At 36.7% G+C, this 27,971-nt stretch overlaps 1 protein-coding gene and 1 pseudogene across 22 annotated transcripts; both read left to right on the top strand.

The window, feature by feature from the left end:
- Nucleotides 1–21: 21 nt before the first annotated feature.
- On the top strand, nucleotides 22–27,769 carry LOC150030580 (pyrophosphate--fructose 6-phosphate 1-phosphotransferase subunit beta 1-like). 21 transcript variants are annotated; one of them, XR_016526804.1, is made up of 17 exons: nucleotides 3,847–4,545; nucleotides 4,645–6,851; nucleotides 7,235–7,350; nucleotides 7,490–7,570; nucleotides 8,063–8,107; nucleotides 8,197–8,258; nucleotides 15,550–15,700; nucleotides 16,831–17,583; nucleotides 17,795–21,637; nucleotides 22,943–23,323; nucleotides 23,453–23,506; nucleotides 23,593–23,699; nucleotides 23,909–24,014; nucleotides 24,179–26,028; nucleotides 26,070–26,177; nucleotides 26,259–27,198; nucleotides 27,431–27,769. XR_016526804.1 is itself a non-coding variant. In XM_090309635.1 (12 exons), the coding sequence occupies exons 5-9, from the start codon at nucleotides 23,273–23,275 to the stop codon at nucleotides 24,257–24,259; spliced, it is 399 nt and encodes a 132-aa protein (XP_090165761.1). In that variant the 5' UTR covers nucleotides 14,031–15,700; nucleotides 16,831–17,583; nucleotides 17,795–21,637; nucleotides 22,943–23,104; nucleotides 23,214–23,272; the 3' UTR covers nucleotides 24,260–26,028; nucleotides 26,070–26,177; nucleotides 26,259–27,198; nucleotides 27,431–27,769. The 21 variants fall into 21 exon arrangements, 7 of the variants coding, with proteins under 7 accessions (XP_090165762.1, XP_090165761.1, XP_090165760.1 ...); XR_016526803.1 differs by lacking the exon at nucleotides 3,847–4,545 and having other exon boundaries at nucleotides 6,498–6,851; nucleotides 8,197–8,273; XR_016526806.1 differs by lacking the exons at nucleotides 3,847–4,545; nucleotides 8,197–8,258 and having other exon boundaries at nucleotides 6,498–6,851.
- On the top strand, nucleotides 2,139–3,813 carry LOC150030581 (pyrophosphate--fructose 6-phosphate 1-phosphotransferase subunit beta 1-like; annotated as a pseudogene). Its single transcript, XR_016526798.1, has 5 exons — nucleotides 2,139–2,311; nucleotides 2,398–2,504; nucleotides 2,716–2,821; nucleotides 2,986–3,049; nucleotides 3,396–3,813. The product of XR_016526798.1 is annotated as a pyrophosphate--fructose 6-phosphate 1-phosphotransferase subunit beta 1-like (transcript).
- Nucleotides 27,770–27,971: the final 202 nt, after the last annotated feature.

Raw genomic sequence — 27,971 nt, 5'->3', positions numbered from 1 at the left:
ATCGCTTAGCATCATCGTCTAGCGCTATCGTCCAACTTCTACGCTTATTGTCTAGCGCTTACACTGATGTGTCGTATTTTACCTATCGTATAGCCCGATAGTCTAGCACGTGACTTCTTATTGTTTGACTCAGTGCGCATCATCACGATCATCTAGCGCATCGCTTAGCTCTGCGCATTGCTATAAGATCGCCTACGTCATTGTTTAGCTCCCTTCATTACTACACAATCGTCCAACGCCCGCCTACACGATCGCCTACCTCATCGTGTAGCGCCACTCACTTACTAGACGATCGTCTACCTCATCGTGTAGCACTGCTCATTTGCTACACGATTGTCTGCCCAGTACCTTGCGTTCAACCTCTCGCTTTCTCTGCTCTTGCTAACGCGTTCTCAACGCATCGACGACTTTCATGCAATGCGTTCAACTTCACAATTTCACACATGATTGTCAGGACTTAGTTTTATTTTATGCGTTTTATACCAAACGCCTTGTTTAGTAACACCTTGCACATAGTTGAATTCCATTAGTTGAATTCCAAACTTTTTGAAGAACATTTATTCAACACTTAGAGTTCTTCCTTTTTAGCATAGGGTTTCATACCTAGTCAGGTTCTTCTAGTCGTTAGCTTAAACAGGAAAATAGGAATGCAGGTTTCATATCTACAATGAGAAATACATTTAATTAGAGCTAAATGAATATATGTGTATCAACCAGGTACCTTCATGATTCTGTTGCTCTTCTTTATTCATACATTTCCATACTGAAGTATTGAACCCATTGTGGTTATCTCTTTTCTCTTTGGATATGGAAGGATATTGTTTGGACAGAGTAGGCTTGTTACTCTTGATATGTATGATCCCAAAGAAGTTTAGCTCAAGACAAGGAGGGGCATGCTTTTGCACTGTCAGTCAGTTCAAATCTTGGGATTTTTATGTCACCTGGAAGCTGGTATATTCATATTGGTAAGTGGAAATTTTTTCAACCTTCCCTGCTTAAAATATCATTGGAAATTGGCTTAGGGTTAGACTCTCTGTTTGTGTTTTTTTCTCTAATTTTCATAATCTTGTTAAATTACAATTTTAGTACTTGAATTTTTAGATTTTTGTCAAAATTTTGTGTCCAATAGGTTTATGATATTTTTAACTTTTCTTAAATCATATTGATTTATTAGATATGAATTTAGGTTTCTAAAATTTCAATTTTTATGTTTAGATGCATGTATTTAAAAATAAAAATACGTTGAATAGATCAAAGACGTAATAGATTCATTTTTTAAAGTTTAAGGGACTTATTAGACACAATTGAAAGCTCAATGTAGGGATGAACACTAAAACTAACATAATAGATGCATTTTTTTTAAGGTTTTCACTAAAAGTTCAGTTCAGTTAAAATCATAAGGAAACTAATTTTTTCGGCTTAATTTTGTTTTTGATTTCAAAACCAAATTGAACAAACCGTGTATGTATATATATACATATTTATCGATTTATTTATATATATTATACATTATATTTATTATATTATGTATAAAAACCAAAAATCGTTTGATAAGTTATTTGGTTTTTAGTGGGAATAAGGATTATGAGAATTAGGAAGACAATCCTATTCTTGTGAAGTGTAGTGATGGACGCTTATTAGAGAATAAAATAATGAGTTCAAGGTTATTCATGTTTCAAATTAGCCATTTTAGTCTTTGAATTTTAAGAAATAGATTTAAAAGGTCTCTCTACAAGTTCTCCTTTTTGCATGGACTTTTCCTAGCCCACGGAATTTAAATAGAAATTTTACTAGATGACTTATGTGGCAAGATGACTTGGAAGGGAAAATTTAATTTTAATATTTCCCACCTCAGTCTTCTTTCTCCCCCTCTTTATCTCCTCTTATTCTCGATCCTCCCTTTTCATTATCAAGCTTTACACAAAATTAACTTGCAAAAAGTAATTTTAATGTTTGCTTTTTTGTTCAAGTTGTGGCTATCTAACAGCTTCTACGATCTTTGTGAAGATTACCTACAGGTTCATGCAAAAGGAAGCACGTTGTATGGTATCAAGGGTGGTCCTACAGGGATCATGAAATGCAAATATGTGAACTGACTGCACAATTTATCCATCCATATTGCAATCAGGTTAATTTTCTTGAACGGATTTCTAGCTTTCAGTTGTTAGCATTGTTAGTGTGAATATGTGCAGTCTTGATGCGAAGTGATTGCCATTTGAATGCAATTCTTGATGTAAATGCATTTTTCTTTTATCGGGGTTGTTTTGATATGATATGCAGTGGGAGGGATAAGATTGAAACTCCAGATTAGGTGAAACTCTTTCTTCCCAGAATTTTCATTTTGGGACGTCTTAGTTGTAGTCAAGGCATTAATTGACAGTTCGGTTATATTTTCAGTTTAAGCAAGCTGGAGAAACTACTCAGAAGCTTGATCTAGATGGTCTTGTTGTAATTGGTGGAGATGATTCCAACACAAATGCCTGTCTCCTCGTTGAAAACTTTACGTATTTTTTAGAACTATGAAATTTGTCTATTGCCTGCCTTCTTTTTGCTCTCTTTCTCACTCTCATTGTCATATATGGATAAGCTATTATATGTTATTTTTATTGCAGAAATATAAGGTTGAGTAATTGATTACTCTAGTGTACCATTTTTTTTTTTGTGTGCAAGACTCTGTTATTTATATTTCCCTTCTTTCTGTTGTTTTCAAATTAGGAGTAAGAATTTGAAAACCCGAGCGATTGGTTGCCCAAAAACTATTGATGGTGATCTCAAATGCAAAGAGGTCCCCACAAGTTTTGGATTTGATTCTGCTTGCAAGGTACTCATTTCTCTTCATAACTACTTTAGAATTCATATTTCGTTTGGACTCTTCTTTGGTGACTGTTGCAAAGTTGACGTAGTTTCTTCAAGAATTCAAGGAAAAAATGGAATGTCGCATTCATGAGATGAGACTCTTAATAGGCTCTGCTGATGTTTATGCAGATATATTCAGAAATGATTGGTAATGTGATGGTTGATGGTCGATCTACAGGAAAATATTACCACTGTAAGTATTTTGCTTAATGTAATTAAAACTAAAAATAGTTCTGATATGCTTAATGTTCATAATAACTGAATTATTGACATTACAAGTATTTCAAATTCAGATATGTCTATTTTTTAAAATATATATTTATAAATAAATAAATAATATCAATAATAAAGATCATCTTGTTGCTTCATCCGTAAAAAACAGAGCACTTTTCTCTGCTCAATTTTATTAATCTTCTCTATTTAATCTACCTAATGTGAGATTGTACTTTTTCATTGTTGTGATGTTGATACCTTTTTGTTTCTCACCCAAATTTCAAGTTTATTATCATATGGCATTAACAGTGTACATATATCCACAGTTGGACGGCTTATGGGTCGTGCTGTTTCTTACATTACATTGGAGTGTGCTTTGCAAACTCATCCAAATATTAATATTATTGGAGAAAAGGTAGCTGCTTTATTTAAACTACTTAAGATAGACACATTTGTCAAGGAGGACATTTATCTCCACATGCTTTATAATGTGTTTTGAGGGTTGCAGCTAAGAAGCTTACCTTGAAAAACGTTACAGACTACATTGTCGATGTAATTAGTAAACGTTCTGAACTTGGTTATTAATTATGGTGTTGTAGTTATTCCCAAGGGCCTGATTGACTTCATTCCGGAGGTATTCGTCTTGTTATTGTAGCTACTTGGGTTTATTTATTTTGGTTGCGTGCTCACTATCCACTAAACCCAAGATTCTCAGGATCAATATGTCATTCTTGAACTGATATCATTTATAACCCGCTTAACCCGCTTTCTACAGGTGCAGCAGCTTATTTCGGAACTCAATGAAATTCTTGCCCATGATATTATAGATGAGGATAGATTATGGAAAAAGAAATATTATAGATGAGGTTAGGTTAGTACACCCAACATATTGAAGTTGTATCCATCCAAACAATCTAACTACATCGATTAGACCACCTGAGAATTCCAACACTGCTTTGGCTCGAAAATGCTCTCTTTTCTCTCCTCTCTCCCTTTCCCTCCCTCCGGCACCCTATTCCGACCTAACTCCCCGCCCTCTCCCCATCTCCGACTAAGCTTTACCTATTCCCACCAACGTCAACCCTCATCTGCAACCCTCGGCTCATCTATCTCTCATGGCCCATCCATCGACCCTCCCCTCCAAGCCTAACTTAGCCGTCGAAGTTATCAACTGTAAGATTAAGGACAATCACTTCTATGTCCTCATCCAAGTTGGTTTAGTAATCATAGAAGATGTGGAAGCCAAAAAGCAAATTTCCTTGTCAAAATCGTAGCTACTTTGGTTTGTGGAGAACATCTCGACCCTTTCGAAACTTCCAACATCTAGCTTCTTTGTCAAAAGCGAGCAAGATGCTTCTGGTGTATCCAAGATTTCTAAAATCAGAATCTATTCAAACTGGTTTTTAAGATGTGTATTGTGACCTGCAGTTGGAGGACGATTCTTCATTCACGTTCGATCAGGAACTCTTAATTCAGGTTGGTATTCCTTCCTTACCTTGTTAAATGATGCTTTGTCCCTCTTTGATATTGAACAAGTGACAAAAAACCCTCGTTCAGTCTCAATCTTCTATGCAGACATAGTAAAGGGAAGAATGGTTAAGCCTGTTTTTCCAGAAAAACAGAGTCCCCTGCCCCTTCAGAACACCAAAAAACAGAGCAAATCTAATGTTTGGGTTCTAACTCAAAATTCTCAATCTTCAAAAAATGGAAGACCTCGTGGCAGAATTCAAGCTTCAAGAGGAATAAGGCAAGGTGACCTTCTTTCTCCTTTCTTGTTTCTATTAGTCAGTGAAGTCCTAAATGCATTACTTTCCCAGTTTCGAGAAAAAGGCAAGTTTTGAAGGTTTTATTGTTGGAAAAGATAGAATTCATGTTTCTATTTTACAATTTGCGAATGATACTCTGCCAAGATGACAAAGAAAACTCAGTAACCTAAAGAAAATACTTGAATTATTTGAGTGGTGTTCGGGCTGAAGGTTAATTGGGACAAATCAGCTTTATGTGGCATCAATATATACCATTTCAAGTTACAATTAGAAGCAACCCTCCTAAATTGCAAGGCTGTCTACCTCCCATTTATGTACCTTGGCCTTCCTTTACGGGGATACCCTAAACAATTAGCTTTTTGGCAACTAGTGATCGACAAAGTCCAAAGAAAATTGGACAAATGGAAGAGATACAACCTCTTAAAAGGTGGTCGCGCCACCCTATGTAAGTCAGTTCTTTCTCATATACCAACTGACTATATTATAAGCATTAATGGAAGAAGTAAGTTTTGTTGGCATACCAATGGAAAATTTTCCAGCAGCCTTAGAAGCCCATTGATTAATATTTCAAGATTTTGGTTAAAAGTGGATTCCTTGGCAGCCTTCAAGGTTGGTAATGGTGAAAGAATAAGCTTTTGGAAAGATCCTTGGTTGGATTTGGTTCCTCTAAAAATCTCATTCCCTAATCTTTTCTTTATCTCCACTAAATCCGAAGGTTCATTACAAGATTATTGGGATGATTTCAACATCTTGGACTTTTCCTTTTAGAAGACTGTTAAAGGATGAAGAGGCAGAAAACATCCAGCTTCTGATTGGAAAACTCAGTCACTATAAACTTAATTCGATTTCTGATAAAAGACGGTGGTCTTTAGAACCAAATGGGGTTTTCTCAATCAAGTCTCTTGTAAAGCATCTATCATTTTCCTCCCCAATTGGCCAGCCATTAGAGTCAGCCTTATGGAAGTCTAAGAGCCCTAGAAGGGAGAATATTCTGATTTAGATCATGCTGAATGGCTCTCTTAACAGCGCAGATATCGTCCAAAGAAAGTTACCTACTATCTATATTTCTCCACAGGTTTGCATTCTTTGTTGGGTAAACACATAATCTCTCTTGCATTTGTTCTTCCAGTATGTTTTTGGAGAATTTTGTTGGACATCTCTCTTCAAGTGCTTTAATGTCAGCTGGGTTCTTGATAATGATTTTAAGGTTAATGTGCTTCAACTCTTGATCGGGCCACGTTTGAAGAAGAAGCCAAGACTATTTTGGACCAACGCAGTTAAAGCTTTGTTATAAAAAATTTGGTTTGAAAGAAATCAAAGAGTATTTCAAGACAAAGCTTCTTCTAGTTCCGCTAAATTTGATATCGCCCATATCAACGCCTCCTCCTGGTGCTCGCTTTCCAAAGCTTTTCAAGACTTCTCTTTACAAGATATCAACCTCAATTGGAAAGCCTTTATTTTCCCGCTCTCTTGATTTTGTAACAGCATAGTGATGGTTATTATTTTCAGTTTAACTTTCAGATAATCATTCGGTTGTAAACCTTGTCTTTTGCAAGGTCCTCTTCAGTTTGTACTTAGCTTTGGATTCTAGTCTTTCTTGGAGATGATGAGAATGCTAGGGAGATGTCAACCTAGTTCGGATGTCCTAGTGCATTTGCTGATCCGTTTTGTGCTTTTTAGTGTGCTTGATTGTATTGCACTTTATGTTTATTTCCTTCTTGTCACTTTTAACATCTTTCATTATCTGAATGAAGTGGATTGTTTTTTGTTCAAAAAAAAAAAAAGATAGGTTATGGAAAAAGAAACTTACTACTCAATCTCATCACTTTTTTTAATTTTTCCCATAAGCAATCCAAGAACAATTGTTGCTTGAAAGAGATCGACACGGCAATGTCTAGGTAATTGTTTTTTCTTTTTGTTTTATACATGTCTTTCCATGAAACTGAGTTGGAAAAGAGAAGGCAAGAAGGTGCATATAATGGGCGGCCAATTCAAGGAGTAGTCACAATTCTTTGGGTACTTATTCTATTCGTGCTTGAACTTTTGCCATTTTACTTAAACGCTCCTCTTTAATAATTTAGTGATAACACATATTATATTTAGCACTTGGGTAGTAGGCAAATCAGTTGAGATCTAAAAAACATGCATCTTGGTAAATGCATTAAGATCTTTTAGATTCATATTTGATAATTAGGGGCACCAAGTATCTAGACTTCCATTATGAACTCGTAAAGAAAATGGCCAATTAAGTGATGGGTTAGGCTTACAACTAATTGACTTTCTAATGTAAACTTACAAATGATACGAACGAATGGCCATGAGATAATACGAAAAAAATTGTACTTTGCTGGTTAGTGCTCTGTGTGTTATCTCTGTTTATTTCTTCTTTTGACTTATAGGTACGAAGGGATGTGTGGTTTACCCACGAACTTTGATTCAACTTATTATTATGCTTTGGGTTACATTGCTGGAGCACTCCTCCAGAGTGGAAAGACTGGACCAATATCATCGATCTGTCTGTTCCACTTCTAGTACCTTCTGATCATTTTAGTCTCTAACCTTTTAACCATTCATTCTTTTTCTTGTTATCAGTTTCCTCCATAGATTTTTTCCTCGTTTCTATTACTTATAAGTTAGTTATGCATACTTGGTAGGAAATTTGGCTACTCTAGTTGAAGATTGGATGGCTGGCGGAACTGCATTGACTTCGTTAATGGACGTGGAGAGGAGACACGGTATGATTTCTTCATGAAAACGTGCATTCATGTTCTCATATTTTTTTTAGTAACATGTTAATAATTTTTTTTTCTAGAATATTTTTTATGGGGAATAAGAGGGGAAATGACAAACAGAGTATCAACAATCCAGCTAAAATGAGAACAATGGAGTTCACTAGAAGAAAAAAAAAAAGAAAGATAAAAAAAAACTCCCCAATCTATATTAAAAAGACATTAGTTTTCTAGTTGATGAAACTTAAAAGTTATCTTTTTTCTTTTTTTGAGTATCCAAATATCTTACTAGTTACTAACACAATACTATAAAGACTAGTCAAGGTGCATGTAAGATCAGAAAAACAAGGATAAAATTGAAGTATCATCATGTAAAAGTGGAGTATCTTTTCTCTTAACAATTTTGAAAGGCTTTGGATTGATAAAACATTTTCATGAAGTTTATTTTAATATTTATCATTTGATGATCTCTTTCTAAAGGTAGAATTCGTTTGGCAGGTAAGTTCAAGCCTGTGATCAAGAAGGCAATGGTGGAACTAGATGGTAATATGATCTCTTTCTAGAGCAAATTACGTTTCCTATAATCTCTTTCCCAGTCTTACAGTTCACGCTGCTCCATTTTTCATGTGAAGAGGTCAGATCAGAATCCTACCATTAATTATGCAAGTTCAAATCTAAAAGAAGAATGGAGCAGGTAGTCTGGATATAGGTATCTTACACACCCAAATTGATGAAAATCGAACCTATTTTTCAGAATTTGGATAAGATATTTTAATTAAGTTTCAGTCAAATTCCATAGCACACCAACGCACGCACAAGCCGCATCGCTTAAGGCATCCTCGCCCATGGGCACGTCCTTGCCCACCTAACCTCAACGTGAGGCCCGGCCTAGCGCATAGCCCATGCACATAGTTCCAATAGAAACACAGAAAATAGACCATGAGCTTTACAAAGCTCAGTGAGTGGAATCATAAATACAAGTCTTTTTCAGATCATAACCATTATATCACGAGTTTCCAATGCAAACCTCCATCATTCCATGAAGCTTTTCACAAACCTACACACACGGTAGATAGTTATTATTTCACATCTAAAAATATCCATCAACCTATGTCCACATAGTTCTCCCTTTCATGGGCTCAGAAGCTAGTCTCGTCGGCCATCTGACCATCCCATTCAAGGTTTTTCCTTCCCACAGGCTCAGGAACTAGATTCTTTGGTCCCCTGACCATCCTATTATGATTTATTTTGAGCTCAGGTTCTAGGTCCATATACCCCTCGACCATCCTAACCTCATATTCATCTCATTATATGAACTACCACATATTAATTCTAAATATGTTTAAAAGAGTAAAGGAGAAACCACTCCCAGTGAACTGCTGAGATTTCTTTTTCCTCACAGTTTACCCGGTTTCCCTTAATCTTCTACTGGACCCTATTTCAGATTTAACTTTAAGCTTAGATTATTCATTCTTTCAGGCCTTATCTCAAGACATTTCCTTCTTAAAAAATGTGTGAAAATGTCTTAACTAGTTTACCTTAGAGTTTTGCCTTGAAATTCCTTGGTGATAGTTCGGAGTCTTGAATTCACTCCCCCTGACCCGACTGTTTTCAAACTGGTGAGCACCTTTCGGTTTTCCTTGAATTTGACAGCCTCAGAGTTAGAATTTCATTAAGGCAGCCCTCACACCTAATCTACATGTAATTTAAAAACTTTTGGTCCAAAAATCAACTGATTTGCTTGAGTAGTCCGGGGATAACTTCTCGTTTGAATTTAGCCTAGGCGTCTGTACGTACACTCAGCTTCCTTCAGCGCCTCCGTTTTGACTTTCGTCCGATCAGCTCCTCTGTTCCTTCGTTCAACGCATGAATGAGTACTTACTCCTTTCTTAGTGATATTTATGAACATAAATGGTTTGTGGGTTAAAGTGAAGTGTTCTGCTCCTTTTATAGGCATTTTACCCTTCTCCTTTACCCGACACCTCCTCCTTTGATCATATCCAGACATATTCCTCTCATTCTTCCAACGCCCTGCCTCATCCACCTTCTATTTGATATGTCTTCTCCATGAATCGAACTCACTTTGCATGAACATTTATTCGTCCAGCTCTTACTATCTCTGTTTCAGACTTCCATCAATAACGCCATTTGTCTTGATGAGCTCATCAATCTTGCGTAACACAGTCCTCAGCACCGCTCCATCGTTTAGTTCCTACATCTATCGCTTAGCTCCAACAACCCGTCGTGTAGCTCAATTGGAATGAGGATAGCTAATTAATTACTCTAGTGTACCATTTTTTTTGTGTGCAAGACTGTTATTTATATTCCTCTTCTTTCTGTTGTTTTTAAATTAGGAGTAAGAAGTTGAAAACCCGAGTTATTGGTTGCCCAAAAACTATTGATGGTGACCTCAAATGCAAAGAGGTCCCCACAAGTTTTGGATTTGATTTTGTTTGCAAGGTACTCATTTCTCTTCGTAACTGCTTTAGAATTCATATTTCGTTGAGACTCAACTTTGGTGATTGTTGCAAAGGTAGCTTTATTTAAACTACTTAAGATAGAAACCTTTGTCAAGGAGGACATTTATCTCCACAGCTTTACCAGATAGAAATCTTTGTCAAGAAGGCCACCACATGCGACCCTAGGGTTGTTTATTCTCTTTGAGAACTAGATTTTGTCTCAGTAATAACTAATAATCTCTGTAACAGATACTCTCATGTAAACATGAAAATTGAAATTGTTGAGTCAGTTAATATATCCTGTTTCAGAATTTCATCTTCTTGCATTTTTACATGGAATGGTAAATATAAAAAAAAAAACTTAAGGGTAAAGATGAAAATTTGTGATAAACAAAGGATTCATGGAATTAGGTTGAAACTTTTAATATGGTGCAATGGAACTAAGTATTGACATCCCATATCATATTCAATTGCCCAAGTGATATCGGATGCCTTTTTTGTCAGCTTTGAAAAATTTGTTCTCTACCACCTAGTTGTAGTTGACTCATGGAGATTTATTGGATTTTAATGTATGCAGGCGAAAAAATTTTCAGACAAAAAATAATGTGTTTTGAATGTTGACTCATTTATTAATAGAACTTTAGTTTATAGGGTACATCGAATTTATAATGTGTTTTGCAGGTTGCGGCTAAGAAGCTTACCTTGAAAAATGTTACAGACTACATTGTCGATGAAATTAATAAACGTTCTGAACTTGGTTATTAATTATGGTGTTGTAGTTATTCCCCATGGCCTGATTGACTTCATTCCGGAGGTATTTGTCTTGTTATTGTAACTAATTGTGTTTATTTCTTTTTGTTGTATGCTCACTATCCACTATACCTAAGATTCTCGGGATCAATATGTCATTCTTGAACTGATATCATTTATAACCCGCTTTCTATAGGTGCAGCAACTTATTTCGGAACTCAATGAAATTCTTACCCATGATATTATAGATGAGGATATGTTATGGAAAAAGAAATATTATAGATGAGGATAGGTTAGTACACCCAACATATTGAAGTTAACACAATGGAAGAACAAATGCAAGAGAGATTATGACTTTACCCAACAAAGAGTGAAAACCTGTGGAGAAATATAGTGAGTACGTAACTTCCTTTGGAGGATATCTGCGCTGTTAAGAGAGCCATTCAGCATGATCCAAATCAGAATATTCACCCTTCTAGGGCTTTTAGACTTCCATAAGGCTGATTCTAATGGCTGACAAATTGGGGAGGAGAAGGATAGATGCTTTACAAGAGACTTGACTGAGAAAACCCCACTTGGTTCTAAAGACCACCGTCTTTTATTAGGAATCGAATTAAGTTTACAGTGATTGAGTTCTCCAGTCAGAAGCTCGAAGTTTTCTGCCTCTTCATCCTTTAACAGTCATTTAAAAGGAAAAGTCCAAGATGTTGAAATCTCATCCCAATAATCTTGTAATGAACCTTTGGGTTTGGTGGAGATAGAGAAAAGATTAGGGAATGAGATTTTTAGAGGAACCAAATCCAACCAAAGATCTCTCCAAAAGCTTATTCTTTCACCATTACCAACTTTGAAGGTTGCCAAGGAATCCACTTTTAACCAAAATCTTGAAATATTAATCCATGGGCTTCTAAGGCTGCTGGAAAATTTGCCATTGCTATGCCAACCAAACTTACTTCTTCCATGAATGCTTATAATTACTTTCCTCCAAAGTGAGTTGACCTCAAAGAAAAACCTCCACCCTCATTTTGCTACAAGGCCCTGATTTCTGAGTTTCAAGCACCCAATGCCGAGACCACCATCTTCTTGGGACCGTGAAGCTATGCTCCATTTAATCAGATGATTTATTTTGCTTCCGGAATGCCCTTCCCAAAGAAAATCCTTCAATGTTCTCTCTAGAGTTTGAATCACCTTTTCTCACATCTGAAAAAGTGACATATAGTAAGTTGGTATATGAGAAAGAACTGACTTACATAGGGTGGCGCGACCACCTCTTGAGAGGTTGTATCTCTTCCATTTGTCTAGTTTGCTTTGGACTTTGTCGATCACTGGTTACCATAAAACTATAGGGTATCTCCCTAAAGGAAGGCCAAGGTAAATAAATGGGAGGTAGACAGCCTTGCAATTTAGGAGGACTGCTTCTGATTGTAACTTGAAATGGTCTATATTGATGCCACATCAAGCTGATTTTTTCCAATTAACCTTCAGCATTGAACACCACTCAAATAATTCAAGTATTTTCTTTAGGTTGCTGAGTTTTTCTTTGTCATCTTGGCAGAAAATTAGAGTATCATCTGCAAATTGTAAAATAGAAACATCAATTCTATCTTTGCCAACAAGAAAACCTTCAAACTTGCCTGTTTCTCGAAACTGGGAAAGTAATGCATTTAAGACTTCACTAACTAGTAGAAAGGAGAAAGGAGAAAGAGGGTCACCTTGCCTTATTCCTCTTGAAGCTTGAATTCTGCCACGAGGTCTTCCATTTATGAAGATTGAGAATTTTGTGTTATAACCCAAAAATTAGATTTGCTCTGTTTTTTGGTGTTCTGAGGGGGCAGGGGACTCTGTTTTCCAAGAAACTAATTCAACTTTGCAACAGTCACCAAAGTTGAGTCCAAACGAAATATGAATTATAAAGCAGTTACGAAGAGAAATGAGTACCTTGCAAGAAGAATCAAATCCAAAACTTGTGGGGAGCTCTTTGCATTTGAGATCACCATCAATAGTTTTTGGGCAACCAATCACTCGGGTTTTCAAATTCTTACTTCTAATTTGAAAACAACAGAAAGAAGGGGAATATAAATAACAGAGTCTTACACACAAAAAAAATGGTACCCTAGAGTAATTAATTACTCGACCTTATATTTCTGCAATAAAAACAACATATAATAGCTTATCCATATATGACAATGAGAGTGAGAAAGAGAGAGCAAAAAGGAGGGAGGAAATAGACAAATTTCGTAGTTCTAAAAAATAACTAAAGTTTTCAACGAAGAGAAAGGCATTTGTGTTGGATCATCTCCACCAATTACAACAAGGCCATCCAGATCAAGCTTCTGAGTAGTTTCTTCAGCTTGCTTAAACTGAAAATAGAATCAAACTGTCAATTAATTCCTTGACTACAACTAAGACGTCTCAAAATGAAAATTCTGGGAAGAAAGAGTTTCACCTGATATGGAGTTTCAATCTTAACCCTCCCACTGCATATCTTATCAAAACCACAATGATAAAAGAAAAATGTATTTAAATCAAGAATTGCATTCAAATGGCAATCACTTCGCATCAGAACTGCATATATTCACACTAACAATTCTAATAAGTGAAAGCTAGAAATCCCTTCAAGAAAATTAAACTAATTGCGATATGGGTAGATAAATTGTGCAGTTAGTTCTACATATTGACATTTCATGATCACTAAGAAAGGAGTAAGAGCCATTCGTGCGTTGAACGAAGGAAAAGAGGCGCTGATCGAACGAAAGTCAAAACGGAGGCATTGAAGGAAGCTGAGTGTACGGACAGATGCCTAGGCTAAATTCAAATGAGAAGTTATTCCGGACTACTCGTGCAAATCAGATGATTTTTAGACCAAAAGTTTTTAAATTGAATGTAGATTTGGTGTGAGGGCTGCCTTAATGAAATTCTAACTCTAAGGCTGTCAAATTCAAGGAAAACCGAGAGGTGCTCACCAGTGTGGAAACAGTCGGGCCAGGGGGAGTGAACTCGAGACTCCGAACTATCACCAAAGAATTTCAAGGCGAAACAATAAGGGAAACTAGTAAGACATTTTCACACATTTTTGAATAAGGAAATGTCTTGAGATAAGGCCCGAAAGAGTAACTAGTTTACCTTAGAGTTTCGCCTTGAAATTCCTTGGTGATAGTTCGGAGTCTCGAGTTCACTCCCTCTGACCCGACTGTTTCCACACTGGTGAGCACCTCTCGGTTTTCCTTGAATTTGACAGCCTCAGAGTTAGAATTTCATTAAGGCAGCCCTCATACCAAATCTACATTCATTTTAAAAACTTTTGGTCCAAAAATCAACTTATTTGCTTGAGTAGTCCGGAATAACTTCTTGTTTGAATTTAGCCTAGGCATCTGTCCGTACACTCAGCTTCCTTCAGCCCGTCTGTTTTGACTTTCTTCCAATTAGCGCCTCTTTTCCTTCATTCAACGCATGAATGGCTCTTACTTACTCCTTTCTTAGTGATATTTATGAACATAAATGGTTTGTGGGTTAAAGTGAAGTGTTCCGCTCCTTTTATAGACATTTCACCCTTCTCCTTTACCTGACACCTCCTCCTTTGATCATATCCAGACATATTCCTCTCATTCTTCCAACGCCCTGCCTCATCCACCTTCTATTTGATATGTCTTCTCCATGCATCGAACTCACTTTGCACGAACATTTATTCGTCCAGCTCTTACTATCTCTGTTTCAGACTTCCATCAATAACGCCATTTGTCTTGATGAGCTCATCAATCTTGCGTAACATAGTCCTTAACACCGCTCCATCGTTTAGTTCTTACATCTATCGCTTAGCTCCAACAACCCGTCGTGTAGCTCAATCGTTTAGTCGACGATCTCGTTCTCAACGATGTCGTGCATAGCCTATCGCTTAGCTACTGTGCACATCGTTTACCTCCATCGCATAGCATCATCGCCTTATCCTCCAATGTATCCACTAATCGCTTAGCATCATCGTCTAGCGCTACCGTCCAACTTCTACGCTTATTGTCTAGCGCTTACACTGATGTGTCGTATTTTACTTATCGTATAGCCCGATAGTCTAGCACGTGACTTCTTATTGTTTGACTCAGTGCGCATCATCACGATCATCTAGCGCATCGCTTAGCTCTGCGCATTGCTATATGATCGCCTACCTCATTGTTTAGCTCCCTTCATTGCTACACAATCGTCCAACGCCCGCCTACACGATCGCCTACCTCATCGTGTAGCGCCACTCACTTACTAGACGATCGTCTACCTCATCGTGTAGCACTGCTCATTTGCTACACGATTGTCTGCCCAGTACCTTGCGTTCAACCTCTCGCTTACTCTGCTCTTGCTAACGCGTTCTCAACGCATCGGCGACTTTCATGCAATGCGTTCAACTTCACAATTTCACACATGATTCTCAGGACTTAGTTTTATTTTATGCGTTTTATACCAAATGCCTGGTTTAGTAACACCTTGCACATAGTTGAATTTCCATTAGTTGAATTCCAAACTTTTTGAAGAACATTTATTCAACACTTAGAGTTCTTCCTTTTTAGCATAGGGTTTCATACCTAGTCAGGTTCTTCTAGTCATTAGCTTAAACAGGCAAATAGGAATGCAGGTTTCATATCTACAATGAGAAATACATTTAATTAGAGCTGAATGAATATATGTGTATCAACCAGGTACCTTCATGATTCTGTTGCTCTTCTTTATTCATACATTTCCATACTGAAGTATTGAACCCATTGTGGTTATCTCTTTTCTCTTTGGATATGGAAGGATATTGTTTGGACAGAGTAGGCTTGTTACTCTTGGTATGTATGATCCCAAAGAAGTTTAGCTCAAGACAAGGAGGGGCATGCTTTTGCACTGTCAGTCAGTTCAAATCTTGGGATTTTTATGTCACCTGGAAGCTGGTATATTCATATTGGTAAGTGGAAATTTTTTCAACCTTCCTGCTTAAAATATATTGGGAAAATGGCTAGGGTAGTCTCTCTGTTTGTGTTTTTTTTTCTCTAATATTTATAATCTTGTTAAATTACAATTTTAGTCCTTGAACTTTTAGATTTTTGTCAAAATTGTGTCCAATAGGTTTATGATATTTTAAACTTTTCTTAAATCATATTTATTTATTAGATATGAATTTAGGATTCTAAAATTTCAATTTTTATTTTTAGATGCATGTATTTAAAAATAAAAATATGTTGAATAGATCAAAGACGTAATAGATTCATTTTTTAAAGTTTAAGGGACTTATTAGACACAATTGAAAGCTCAGTGTAGGGATGAACTAACTAACATACTAGATGCATTTTTTTTAAGGTTCTTACTAAAAGTTCAGTTCAATTTAAAATCATAAGGAAACTAATTTTTTCGGCTTAATTTGGTTTTTTATTTCAAAACCGAATTGAACCAAACCGTGTATGTATATATATACATATTTATCGATTTATTTATATATATTATACATTATATTTATTATATTATGTATAAAAACCAAAAATCGTTTGATAAGTTATTTGGTTTTTAGTGGGAATAAGGATTATGAGAATTAGGAAGACAATCCTATTCTTGTGAAGTAGTGATGGACGCTTATTAGAGAATAAAATAATGAGTTCTTTTGGTTATTCATGTTTCAAATTAGCCATTTTAGTCTTTGAATTTTAAGAAATAGATTTAAAAGGTCTCTCTACAAGTTCTCCTTTTTGCATGGACTTTTCCTAGCCCACGGAATTTAAATATAAATTTTACTAGATGACTTATGTGGCAAAGATGACTTGGAAGGGAAAATTTAATTTTAATATTTCCCACCTCTCTCTTCTTTCTCCCCCTCTTTATCTCCTCTTATTCTCGATCCTCCCTTTTCATTGTCAAGCTTTACACAAAATTAACTTGCAAAAAGTCATGGTAGGATGTTCTCAAAGTTCTTTTTCTGTGTTTTTTTTATGTTTGTAAATCTCGCTTTTGTTTGGAACTTGAGTTTTACTGAATGCGTTTAAGGCCAGTTGCTACTTCTTAAGGTTATAGAGTGTATGACCTGTGTGTTATATGTGCGTGCAGATGAGATCACGAAGTTGTTTCCTGATATTTTCGGCCAACCGTCAGCAATGTTGGTGCCAAGTGATTCCAGTTCGGTGCAGGTGAATAAGAAATTAAAGATCGGAGTTGTCTAGTTTGGTGGCCACGCACTGGGAGGGCATAATGTGATTTCTGTACTATTTGGTAGGGTCTCATTGTGTCCACATTTATAAATCAAGAATAAATGTTTGCTTTTCTGTTCAGTGGCTATCTAGCAGCTTCTACGATCTTTGTGAAGATTACCTACAGGTTCATGCAAAAGGAAGCACGTTGTATGGTTTCAAGGGTGGTCCTGCAGGGATCATGAAATGTAAATATGTAGAACTGAATGCACAATTTATCTACCCATATCGCATTCAGGTTAATTTTCTTGAAGTGATTTCTAGCTTTCACTTCTTAGAATTGTTAGTGTAAATATGTGTAGTCTTGATGCTAAGTGATTGCCATTTGAATTCAATTCTTGATTTACATGCATTTTTCGTTTATCATGGTGGTTTTGATAAGATATGCAATGGGAGGGTTAAGATTGAAACTCCAGATCAGGTGAAACTCTTTCTTCTCAGAATTTTCATTTTGAGACGTCTTAGTTGTAGTCAAGGCATTAATTGACAGTTCGGTTCTATTTTCAGTTTAAGCAAGCTGAAGAAACTACTCATAAGCTTGATCTAGATGACCTTGTTGTAATTGGTGGAGATGATTCCAACACCAATGCCTGTTTCCTCGCTGAAAATTTAGGTATTTTTTAGAACTATGAAATTTGTCTATTGCCTCCCTCCTTTTTGCTCTCTTTCTCACTCTCATTGTCATATATAGATAAGCTATTATATGTTATATTTTTTGCAGAAATATAAGGTCGAGTAATTAATTACTCTAGTGTACCATTTTTTTTTTTGTCTGCAAGACTCTGTTATTTATATTCCCCTTCTTTCTGTTGTTTTCAAATTAGGAATAAGAATTTGAAAACCCGAGCGATTGGTTGTCCAAAACCTATTGATGGTGATCTCAAATGCAAAGAGGTCCCCACAAGTTTTGGATTTGATTTTGTTTGCAAGGTACTCATTTCTCTTCGTAACTGCTTTAGAATCCATATTTCGTTGAGACTCAACTTTGGTGACTGTTGCAAAGGTAGCTTTTTAAACTACTTAAGATAGAAACCTTTGTCAAGGAGGACATTTATCTCTACATGCTTTACCGGATAGAAACCTTTGTCAAGAAGGGAATTTACCTCCACATGCAACCCTAAGGTTAAGGTTGTTTATTCTCTTTGAGGACTAGATTTTGTCTCAGTAATAACTAATAATCTCTGCAACAGATACTCTCATGTAAACATGAAAATTGAAATTGTTGAGTCAGTTAATATATCCTGTTTCAGAATTTCATCTTCTTGCATTTTTACATGGAATGGTAAATATAAAAAAAAAAACTTAAGGGTAAAGATGAAAATTTGTGATAAACAAAGGATTCATGGAATTAGGTTGAAACTTTTAATATGGTGCAATGGAACTAAGTATTGACATCCCATATCATATTCAATTGCCCAAGTGATATCGGATGCCTTTTTTGTCAGCTTTGAAAAATTTGTTCTCTACCACCTAGTAGTAGTTGACTCATGGAGATTTATTGGTTTTGAATGTATGCAGGCGAAAAAATTTTCAGACAAAAAATAATGTGTTTTGAATGTTGACTCATTTATTAATAGAGCTTTAGTTTATAAGGAACATCGAATTTATAATGTGTTTTGCAGGTTGCGGCTAAGAAGCTTACCTTGAAAAACGTTACAGACTACATTGTCGATGTAATTAGTAAACGTTCTGAACTTGGTTATTAATTATGGTGTTGTAGTTATTCCCCATGACCTGATTGACTTCATTCCGGAGGTATTTGTCTTGTTATTGTAACTAATTGTGTTTATTTCTTTTTGTTGTATGCTCACTATCCACTAAACCCAAGATTCTCGGGATCAATATGTCATTCTTCAACTGATATCATTCATAACTCGCTTTCTACAGGTGCAACAACTTATTTCGGAACTCAATGAAATTCTTGTCCATGATTTTATAGATGAGGATAGGTTAGTACACCCAACATATTGAAGTTGTAACAATCCAAACAATCTGACAACATCGATTAGACCATCGGAGAATTCCAGCACTACTTTGGTTGGAAAATGCTCTCTCTTCTCTCCTCTCTCCCTTTCCCTCCCTCCGGCACCCTATTCCGACCTAACTCCCCATCTCCGACCAAGCTTTGCCTATTCCCACCAACGTCAACCCTCATCTGCAACCCTCGGCTCATCTATCTCTCATGGCCCATCCATCGACTCTGCCCTCCAAGCCTAACTTAGCCGTCGAAGTTATCAACTGTAAGATTGAGGACAACCACTTCTATGCCCTCATCCAAGTTGGTTCAGTAATCATAGAAGATGTGGAAGCCAAAAGCAAATTTCCTTGTCAAAATCGTAGCTACTTTGGTTTGTGGAGAACATCTCGACCCTTTCGAAACTTCCAACATCTAGCTTCTTTGTCAAAAGCGAGCAAGATGCTTCTGGTGTAACCAAGATTTCTAACATCCGAATCTATTCAAACTGGTTTTTATGATGTGTAGTGTGGCCTGCAGTTGGAGGACGATTCTTCATTCACGTTCCATCAGGAACTCTTAATTCAGGTTGATATTCCTTCCTTACCTTGTTAAATGATGCTTTGTCCCTCTTTCAAGTTGAACAGGTGACAAAAAACCTTCACTCAGTCCCAATCTCCTATGCAGACATAGTAAGGGGAAGAATGGTTAAGCCTGTTTTTCCAGAAAAACAGAGTCTCCTGCCCCCTCAGAACACCAAAAAACAGAGCAAATCTAATTTTTGGGTTCTAACACAAAATTCTCATACTTCATAAATGGAAGACCTCGTGGCAGAAATCAAGCTTCAAGAGGAATAAGGCAAGGTGAACCTCTTACTCCTTTCGTATTTCTACTCGTCAGTGAAGTCCTGGGTGCATTACTTTCCCAGTTTCGAGAAAAAGGCAAATTTGAAGGTTTTATTGTTGGCAAAGATAGAATTAATGTTTCTTTGTTACAATTTGCGGACGATACTCTAATTTTCTGCCAAGATGACAAAGAAAAACTCAGCAACCAAAAGAAAATACTTGAATTATTTGAGTGGTGTTCGGGGTTGAAGGTTCATTGGGAAAAATCAGCTTTATGTGGCATCAATATAGACCATTTCAAGTTACAATCAGAAGCAGCCCTCCTAAATTGCAAGGCTATCTACCTCCCATTTATGTACCTTGGCCTTCCTTTAGGGGGGATATCCTAAGCAATTGGCTTTTTGGCAACCAGTGATCGACAAAGTCCAAAGCAAACTGGACAAATTGAAGAGATACAACCTCTCAAGAGGTGGTCGTGCCACCCTATGTGGGTCAGTTCTTTCTCATATACCAACTTACTATATGTCACTTTTTCAGATGCCCGAAAAAGTGATTCAAACTCTTACTATATGTGATTCGAACTCACTTTGCATGAACATTTATTCGTCTAGCTCTTACTATCTCTGTTTCAGATTTCCAACAATAACGCCATTTGTCTTGATGAGCTCATTAATCTTGCGTAACACAGTCCTCAGCATTGCTCCATCGTTTAGTTCCCACATCTATCGCTTAGCTCCAACAACCCGTCGCGTAGCTCAATCGTTTAGTCAACCATCTCGCGCATAGCCTATCGCTTAGCTACTGCGCAAATCGTTTACCTCCATCGTTTAGTGCTGACGCCTTATCGTCCAACGTATCCACTAATCGCTTAGCGTCATCGCCCAGCGCTCAACGTCCATCGCTTAGTATTTCGCCTATCGTCTAGCGCTATCGTCCAACTTCTACGCTTATTGTCTAGCGCTTACACTGATGTGTACTATTTTACCTATCGTATAGCCCGATAGTCTAGCACGTGACTTCTTATTGTTTGACGCAGTGTGCATCTTCACGATCGTCTAGCACATCGCTTAGCTCTGCGCATTGCTATACGATCGCCTACCTCATTGTTTAGCTCCCTTCATTGCTACACAATCAACCAGCGCCCGCCTACACAATCGCCTACCTCATCATGTAGCGCCACTCACTTGCTAGACGATCGTCTACCTCATCGTGTAGCACTGCTCATTTGCTATACGATTGTCTGCCCAGTGCCTTGCGTTCAACCTCTCGCTTTCTCTGCTCTTGCTTACGCGTTCTCAACGCATCGCAACTTTCATGCAATGCGTTCAACTTCACAATTTCACACATGATTGTCAGGACTTAGTTTTATTTTATGTGTTTTATACCAAACGCCTGGTTTAGTAACACCTTGCACATAGTTGAATTTCCATTAGTTGAATTCCAAACTTTTTGAAGAACATTTATTCAACACTTAGAGTTCTTCCTTTTTAGCATAGGGTTTCATACCTAGTCAGGTTCTTCTAGTCATTAGCTTAAACAGGCAAATAGGAATGCAGGTTTCATATCTAGAATGAGAAATACATTTAATTAGAGCTGAATGAATATATGTGTATCAACCAGGTACCTTCATGATTCTGTTGCTCTTCTTTATTCATACATTTCCATACTGAAGTATTGAACCCATTGTGGTTATCTCTTTTCTCTTTGGATATGGAAGGATATTGTTTGGACAGAGTAGGCTTGTTACTCTTGGTATGTATGATCCCAAAGAAGTTTAGCTCAAGACAAGGAGGGGCATGCTTTTGCACTGTCAGTCAGTTCAAATCTTGGGATTTTTATGTCACCTGGAAGCTGGTATATTCATATTGGTAAGTGGAAATTTTTTCAACCTTCCTGCTTAAAATATATTGGGAAAATGGCTAGGGTAGTCTCTTTGTTTGTGTTTTTTTTCTCTAATATTTATAATCTTGTTAAATTACAATTTTAGTCCTTGAACTTTCAGATTTTTGTCAAAATTTTGTGTCCAATAGGTTTATGATATTTTTAACTTTTCTTAAATCATATTGATTTATTGGATATGAATTTAGGATTCTAAAATTTCAATTTTTATGTTTAGATGCATGTATTTAAAAATAAAAATAGGTTGAATAGATCAAAGACGTAATAGATTCATTTTTTAAAGTTTAAGGGACTTATTAGACACAATTGAAAGCTCAGTGTAGGGATGAACACTAAAACTAACATAATAGATGCATTTTTTTTAAGGTTTTCACTAAAAGTTCAGTTCAGTTAAAATCATTAGGAAACTAATTTTTTCGACTTAATTTGGTTTTTTATTTCAAAACCAAATTGAACAAACCGTGTATGTATATATGTACATATTTATCGATTTATTTATATATATATATATATTATACATTATATTTATTATATTATGTATAAAAACCAAAAATCGTTTGATAAGTTATTTGGTTTTTAGTGGGAATAAGGATTATGAGAATTAGGAAGACAATCCTATTCTTGTGAAGTAGTGATGGACGCTTATTAGAGAATAAAATAATGAGTTCTTTTGGTTATTCATGTTTTAAATTAGCCATTTTAGTCTTTGAATTTCAAGCAATAGATTTAAAAGGTCTCTCTACAAGTTCTCCTTTTTGCATGGACTTTTCCTAGCCCACGGAATTTAAATTGAAATTTTACTAGATGACTTATGTGGCAAGATGACTTGGAAGGGAAAATTTAATTTTAATATCTCCCACCTCTGTCTTCTTTCTCCCCCTTTTTATCTCCTCTTATTCTCGATCCTCCCTTTTCATTGTCAAGCTTTACACAAAATTAACTTGCAAAAAGTCATGGTAGGATGTTCTCAAAGCTCTCTTTCTGCCAACTGATACCCTACAACTTCTAACAAAAGCAACCAACTCTACATGCCCTAGCCTTCATAACTTGGTTTTTTTTTTTTTTTTTGTATTCTGTTTGGTAACTGAGTTGATTGATGTCTTAAGGAAGAGTAGTGACATGCATTGAGTTTTGTTTGTTCTTTTTCTGTGTTTTTTTTATGATTGTAAATCTCGCTTTTGTTTGGAACTTGAGTTTTACTGAATGCGTTTGAGGCCAATTGCTACTTCTGAAGGTTTTAGAGTGTTTGATTTGTGTGTTGTATGTGCGTGCAGATGAGATCATGAAGCTGTTTCCTGATCTTTTCGGCCAACCGTCAGCAATGTTGGTGCCAAGTGATTCCAGTTCGGTGCAGGTGAATAAGAAATTGAAGATCGGAGTTGTCTAGTTTGGTGGCCAAGCACTGGGAGGGCATAATGTGAATTTTGGTCTATTTGGTAGGGTCTCATTGTGTCCACATTTATAAATCAAGAATAAATGTTTGCTTTTCTGTTCAAGTTGTGGCTATCTAGCAGCTTCTACGATATTTGTGAAGATTACCTACAGGTTCATGCAAAAGGAAGCACGTTGTATGGTATCAAGGGTGGTCCTACAGGGATCATGAAATGCAAATATGTGAACTGACTGCACAATTTATCTCTCCATACTGCAATCGGGTTAATTTTCTTGAAGGGATTTCTAGCTTTCACTTGTTAGAATTGTTAGTGTGAATATGTGCAGTCTTGATGCGAAGTGATTGCCATTTGAATGCAATTCTTGATGTAAATGTATTTTTCTTTTATCAGGGTTGTTTTGATATGATATGCAATGGGAGGGATAAGATTGAAACTCCAGATAAGGTGAAACTCTTTCTTCCTAGAATGTTCATTTTGAGACGTCTTAGTTGTAGTCAAGGCATTAATTGACAGTTCGGTTCTATTTTCAGTTTAAGCAAGCTGGAGAAACTACTCAGAAGCTTGATCTGGATGGCCTTGTTGTAATTGGTGGAGATGATTCTAACACAAATGCATGTCTCTTCGCTGAAAACTTTAGGTATTTTTCAGAACTATGAAATTTGTCTATTGCCTCCCTTCTTTTTGCTCTCTTTCTCACTCTCATTGTCATATATGGATAAGCTATTGTATGTTATTTTTATTGCAGAAATATAAGGTCGAGTAATTGATTACTCTAGTGTACCATTTTTTTTTGTGTGCAAGACTCTGTTATTTATATTCCCCTTCTTTCTGTTGTTTTCAAATTAGGAGTAAGAATTTGAAAACCCGAGCGATTGGTCGCCCAAAAACTATTGATGGTGATCTCAAATGCAAAGAGGTCCCCACAAGTTTTGGATTTGATTCTGCTTGCAAGGTACTCATTTCTCTTCATAACTACTTTAGAATTCATATTTTGTTTGGACTCAACTTTGGTGACTGTTGCAAAGTTGAAGTAGTTTCTTCAAGAATTTAAGGAAAAAATGGAATGTCGCATTCATGAGATGAGACTCTTAATAGGCTCTGCTGATGTTTATGCAGATATATTCAGAAATGATTGGTAATGTGATGGTTGATGGTCGATCTACAGGAAAATATTACCACTTTAAGTATTTTGCTTAATGAAATTAAAACTAAAAATAGTTCTGATATGTTGAATGTTCATAATAACTGAATTATTGACATTACAAGTATTTCAAGTTTAGATATGTCTACTTTTTCAAAATATATATTTATAAATAAATAAATAGTTCTGATATGTTGAATGTTCATAATAACCAGTGAGACAGAGGCCAGGAGGACTCCTTAATCCACTGCCAGTGTCGGAGTGGAAGTGGGAGCATATTGCCATGGATTTTCTATTTGGATTACCTCGTACTGCTGGTGGACATGATAGTATATGGGTAATAGTAGATAGACTCAACAAGACAGCGCGAATTTTACCGATTAAAGCGACGTCTACACTAGATCAGCTAGCTAAGCTATACGTCGATAAGATTGTGAGTCAGCATGGAGTGCCAGTGTCCATAGTTTCATATAGGGATAGTGTGCAGAAAGCAATGGGAACAAAGTTGAAGTTTGGTACAGCGTTTCATCCTCAGACAGATGGTCAGTCAGAGAGGACCATCCAGACCTTAGAAGACATGTTGAGAGCATGTGTCCTTCAGTTTAAGGGAAGTTAGGATACCCACTTATCACTTATGGAGTTTTCTTATAATAACAGCTATCAGTCTAGTATCGGCATGGCACCATTCGAGGCTTTGTATGGCAGACCATGCAGAACTCCTGTATGCTGGAACAAAGTGGGAGAGCGAAAGCTAGTTGGTCCTGAGTTGGTACAAGTTACGTCAGACAACATTAAGTCGATTAGAGAAAACCTGAAGATAGCTCAAGATCGACAGAAGAGCTATGCAGATAAACGACTAAGAGACTTACAATTCCAGGTTAGAGATCAAGTTTTCTTAAAGTTATCTCCGTGGAGAGGTGTTCTTCGCTTTGGGAGGAAAGGTAAGGTGAGTCCTAGATATATTGGTCCTTATCGGATAACAGAACGTGTTGGACCAGCATCCTATAGACTTGAGTTGCCAGCAGAACTTGCCCGAATACATGATGTTTTCCATGTGTCCATGTTGAGGAAATATATTCCAGATCCGTCACATGTGTTGCAAGCACAATCGATTGAGCTCAAAGAAGACTTGAGTTATAAAGAGGAAGCAGTTCAGATCCTCGACAGAAAGGAGCAAGTTTTGAGGAACAAAACGATCCCACTCATGAAGGTCCTTTGGAGACATCACGGAGTGGAGGAGGCAACCTGGGAGTCAGAAGACCAGATGAGAAGGAGTTACCCGACACTCTTCACCTAAGGACTTCTAAATTTCGAGGACGAAATTTCATAAGAGGGAGGTAAGTTGTAAACCCGAGACTTTCCTTGGATTATTTGCTCTTGTCACACATTGTAGGATGTTGGATTTAAGTTATTGTTGTTCCATTGTTGAAGAAAATGACAAAGCTTTTGGTTGAAGTTGTCTTTAATAATTTTGGAATTTATAAATAAAGAAAAGAAAAGAAAGGGAATAAAGAAAAAGAAAAGAAAAGGAAAAGGAAAAAGGAAAAAAAAAAAGAAAGAAAATGAAAGAAATTGGAAACCCATTCGGTGCTTAGGGTTTAAAGTGAGAACCCACTCATTTCAGCCCATTTCTCCATCATTTCCCATTATATTTTCAGAGCATTTCGAGAGAGAGAGTGAAGGAGGAGGAAGAAGAAGTTGCTGCTGGTTGGAGGTTGAAGAAGGGAGGAAAAGCTCATGCAAGTGCAACCAAGGAAGAATTTGGGTTCAACCTACCTATCTCTGGTTTTTAAGTCGGTTTGAGCTACACAAGAAGAACTAAGAGGTGAGGCCTGGCTTTCTGTTAAGTTAATGGTTTTTGAAAAGGAAAACATAGCACAGAATTTTCGTGCAAATAAGAAGGATCTCTGCTTTTTTCTGGTTTTTCGAACATTCTGGGGTGTACAGGTTGGATTAGAAGCTCAATTGAGTATGGTTGGAAAGCTTATTCAATTTCCTATAACTTTCATGAAGAATTCGGGAGCCAAAAATGACTAGAAGTAGGTTTAATTTCAGGAGAAATGTAGAGGGTAGCAGAGAAGCACGAATCTGTATTCACTGTGTTCGAGGGATTTCTGGACAAATTCGTTGAGAATCTCGTTTTTATTACTTCAGATAAGTTGTAGAGGGTTCCAAAATGAAGAGTTTGATATATAGTACATTAATTTTGGTCAAGTATTGAGGAAGTTATGAGTGTTGGAAGTTAGGGTATTGAATCTGGAAAATCTGGAAAGAAAATGTGAAGTGTGATTTTATTTCTAGAATTTAGAATTCATGAGCATGGAAAGACAAGACAATTTATAGTTCTGATGCTCGGTTTCGGTTGTTTGACAGGCCAAGAGGAAATAGGCCGAGTCTATAGACCAGGGAACTAGCCAAGACTGTGAGTGACAAAACAAATTTCAAAAATGATTTCTAAACTGTAATTTATGCTTAAATGGTTTACATGCTTGAATATGAACTTATGAATGATACATGATTTCTATGAATGGTTTCAAGCATAAGTTTTGAGCTTAGATTTTCTATTGAGGTTTATATACGAGCACGTAATTATTAACTTCTTGAAAAGTAGTTGAAACAATACCATTTAAGGTAAAGTATGTATTAGCGAGTGCTATTTAAAGATTTTCAGTTTTTCACGAGCAAGCAGAGTAAGCTTGAGTTTTACGAAAGATAAAGATAAGCATGCATGTTTTAATGTTTTCATGTTGTTTTGTGAAACTTTTAGTGACTACGTGACTGAGATATTGAGCCCGAGGCTATATGGTACCGTGTGCACACAGGTTATATTCCGTTGTTGACGTCGAGTGTACTTCGTGACAACAATGCTGCCGGGAGCGTTGGGTGGGCCCCACTACGACAAACACGATAGGAGTGCTGGGCGGGCCCCACTACATCGTAGAGCTAGTAAACATTGGTTGTACTGGGCGTGCCCTACACAACGTTGATTTGTCATGTTAGTTAAAATGTTTTATATACTTGATATGCCTTGCTAGATTTTAATGACATACTTGCAGAATATTTGAGAAAGCTTTTAGCGTTACACGTTTATGTTTAATGCTTTGATTGAACAGATTTATACGTTTAAAGGTTTATCACGTGTTCTGATTTGCAGATTTACAGTTTTAAATTTAGTCACTCATTGGGCTTCGTAGCTCATTCTTTCAAAATGTTTTCCCACTTTTCAGGTAGAGATCGAGCTCCCGGTGCCTGATAATTGCCAAAGTCTGTTTTCTCCTAAAAACTTCCAGATCAAGCTTCATACGTGGGTGGAGTTGTACATTGTGTCTGTTTATATTGTAAATGTCTTTGTAAGAACTGGGTAGTTTATGGTTGTGTAAGCACTAGATGTCGTGGTTGTGTAAACCCCAGTTGGATATGTTTTTGGTTGTGATATCTCTACCAGGTTATTTTCCAAACCGAGTTATGTCAGGACTGCACTTCATGTGTATCTAAACGTTTTCAGGGATTCCGCTGTGTTGTGTTACATGTAAAGTATTTTATATATAAGATTAGTATGTTTATCAGGTTCAACGATTCAGCAGGGTCAATAGGTATCGTTAGAGGAGGGCGATGTCTGTTGGCTTCACGCCATCTCCCTGACTAAGCTAGCAGGTAGTCTAGGAGAGGGTGTGACAGTAGACATGCTGGAACAATTTTTAGAGAAGAATCTTATTCAGCTACCAGAATGCAAGGGACCGGAACAACCAGGAAAAATAGATGATCCTA

Source organism: Benincasa hispida, unplaced genomic scaffold (assembly GCF_027475165.1).
Source record: "Benincasa hispida cultivar pf3 unplaced genomic scaffold, pf3_genome.v1.1 HicScf1848, whole genome shotgun sequence".
NCBI classification, from domain to species: domain Eukaryota; kingdom Viridiplantae; phylum Streptophyta; class Magnoliopsida; order Cucurbitales; family Cucurbitaceae; genus Benincasa; species Benincasa hispida.
This window is presented reverse-complemented; position numbering and strand designations above follow the sequence as displayed.

What these genes read in the sequence shown, in the direction of transcription:
- LOC150030580 (XM_090309636.1), top strand. Translation starts at nt 2,078, where the DNA reads ATGCAAATATGTGAACTGACTGCACAATTTATCCATCCATATTGCAAT. An exon ending in TCCATCCATATTGCAATCAG is followed by an intron (nt 2,129 to 23,452) that starts GTTAATTTTCTT and finishes TTCTTTTATCAG; the next exon opens with GGTTGTTTTGATATGATATG. An exon ending in GATTTGATTCTGCTTGCAAG is followed by an intron (nt 24,015 to 24,178) that starts GTACTCATTTCT and finishes ATGTTTATGCAG; the next exon opens with ATATATTCAGAAATGATTGG.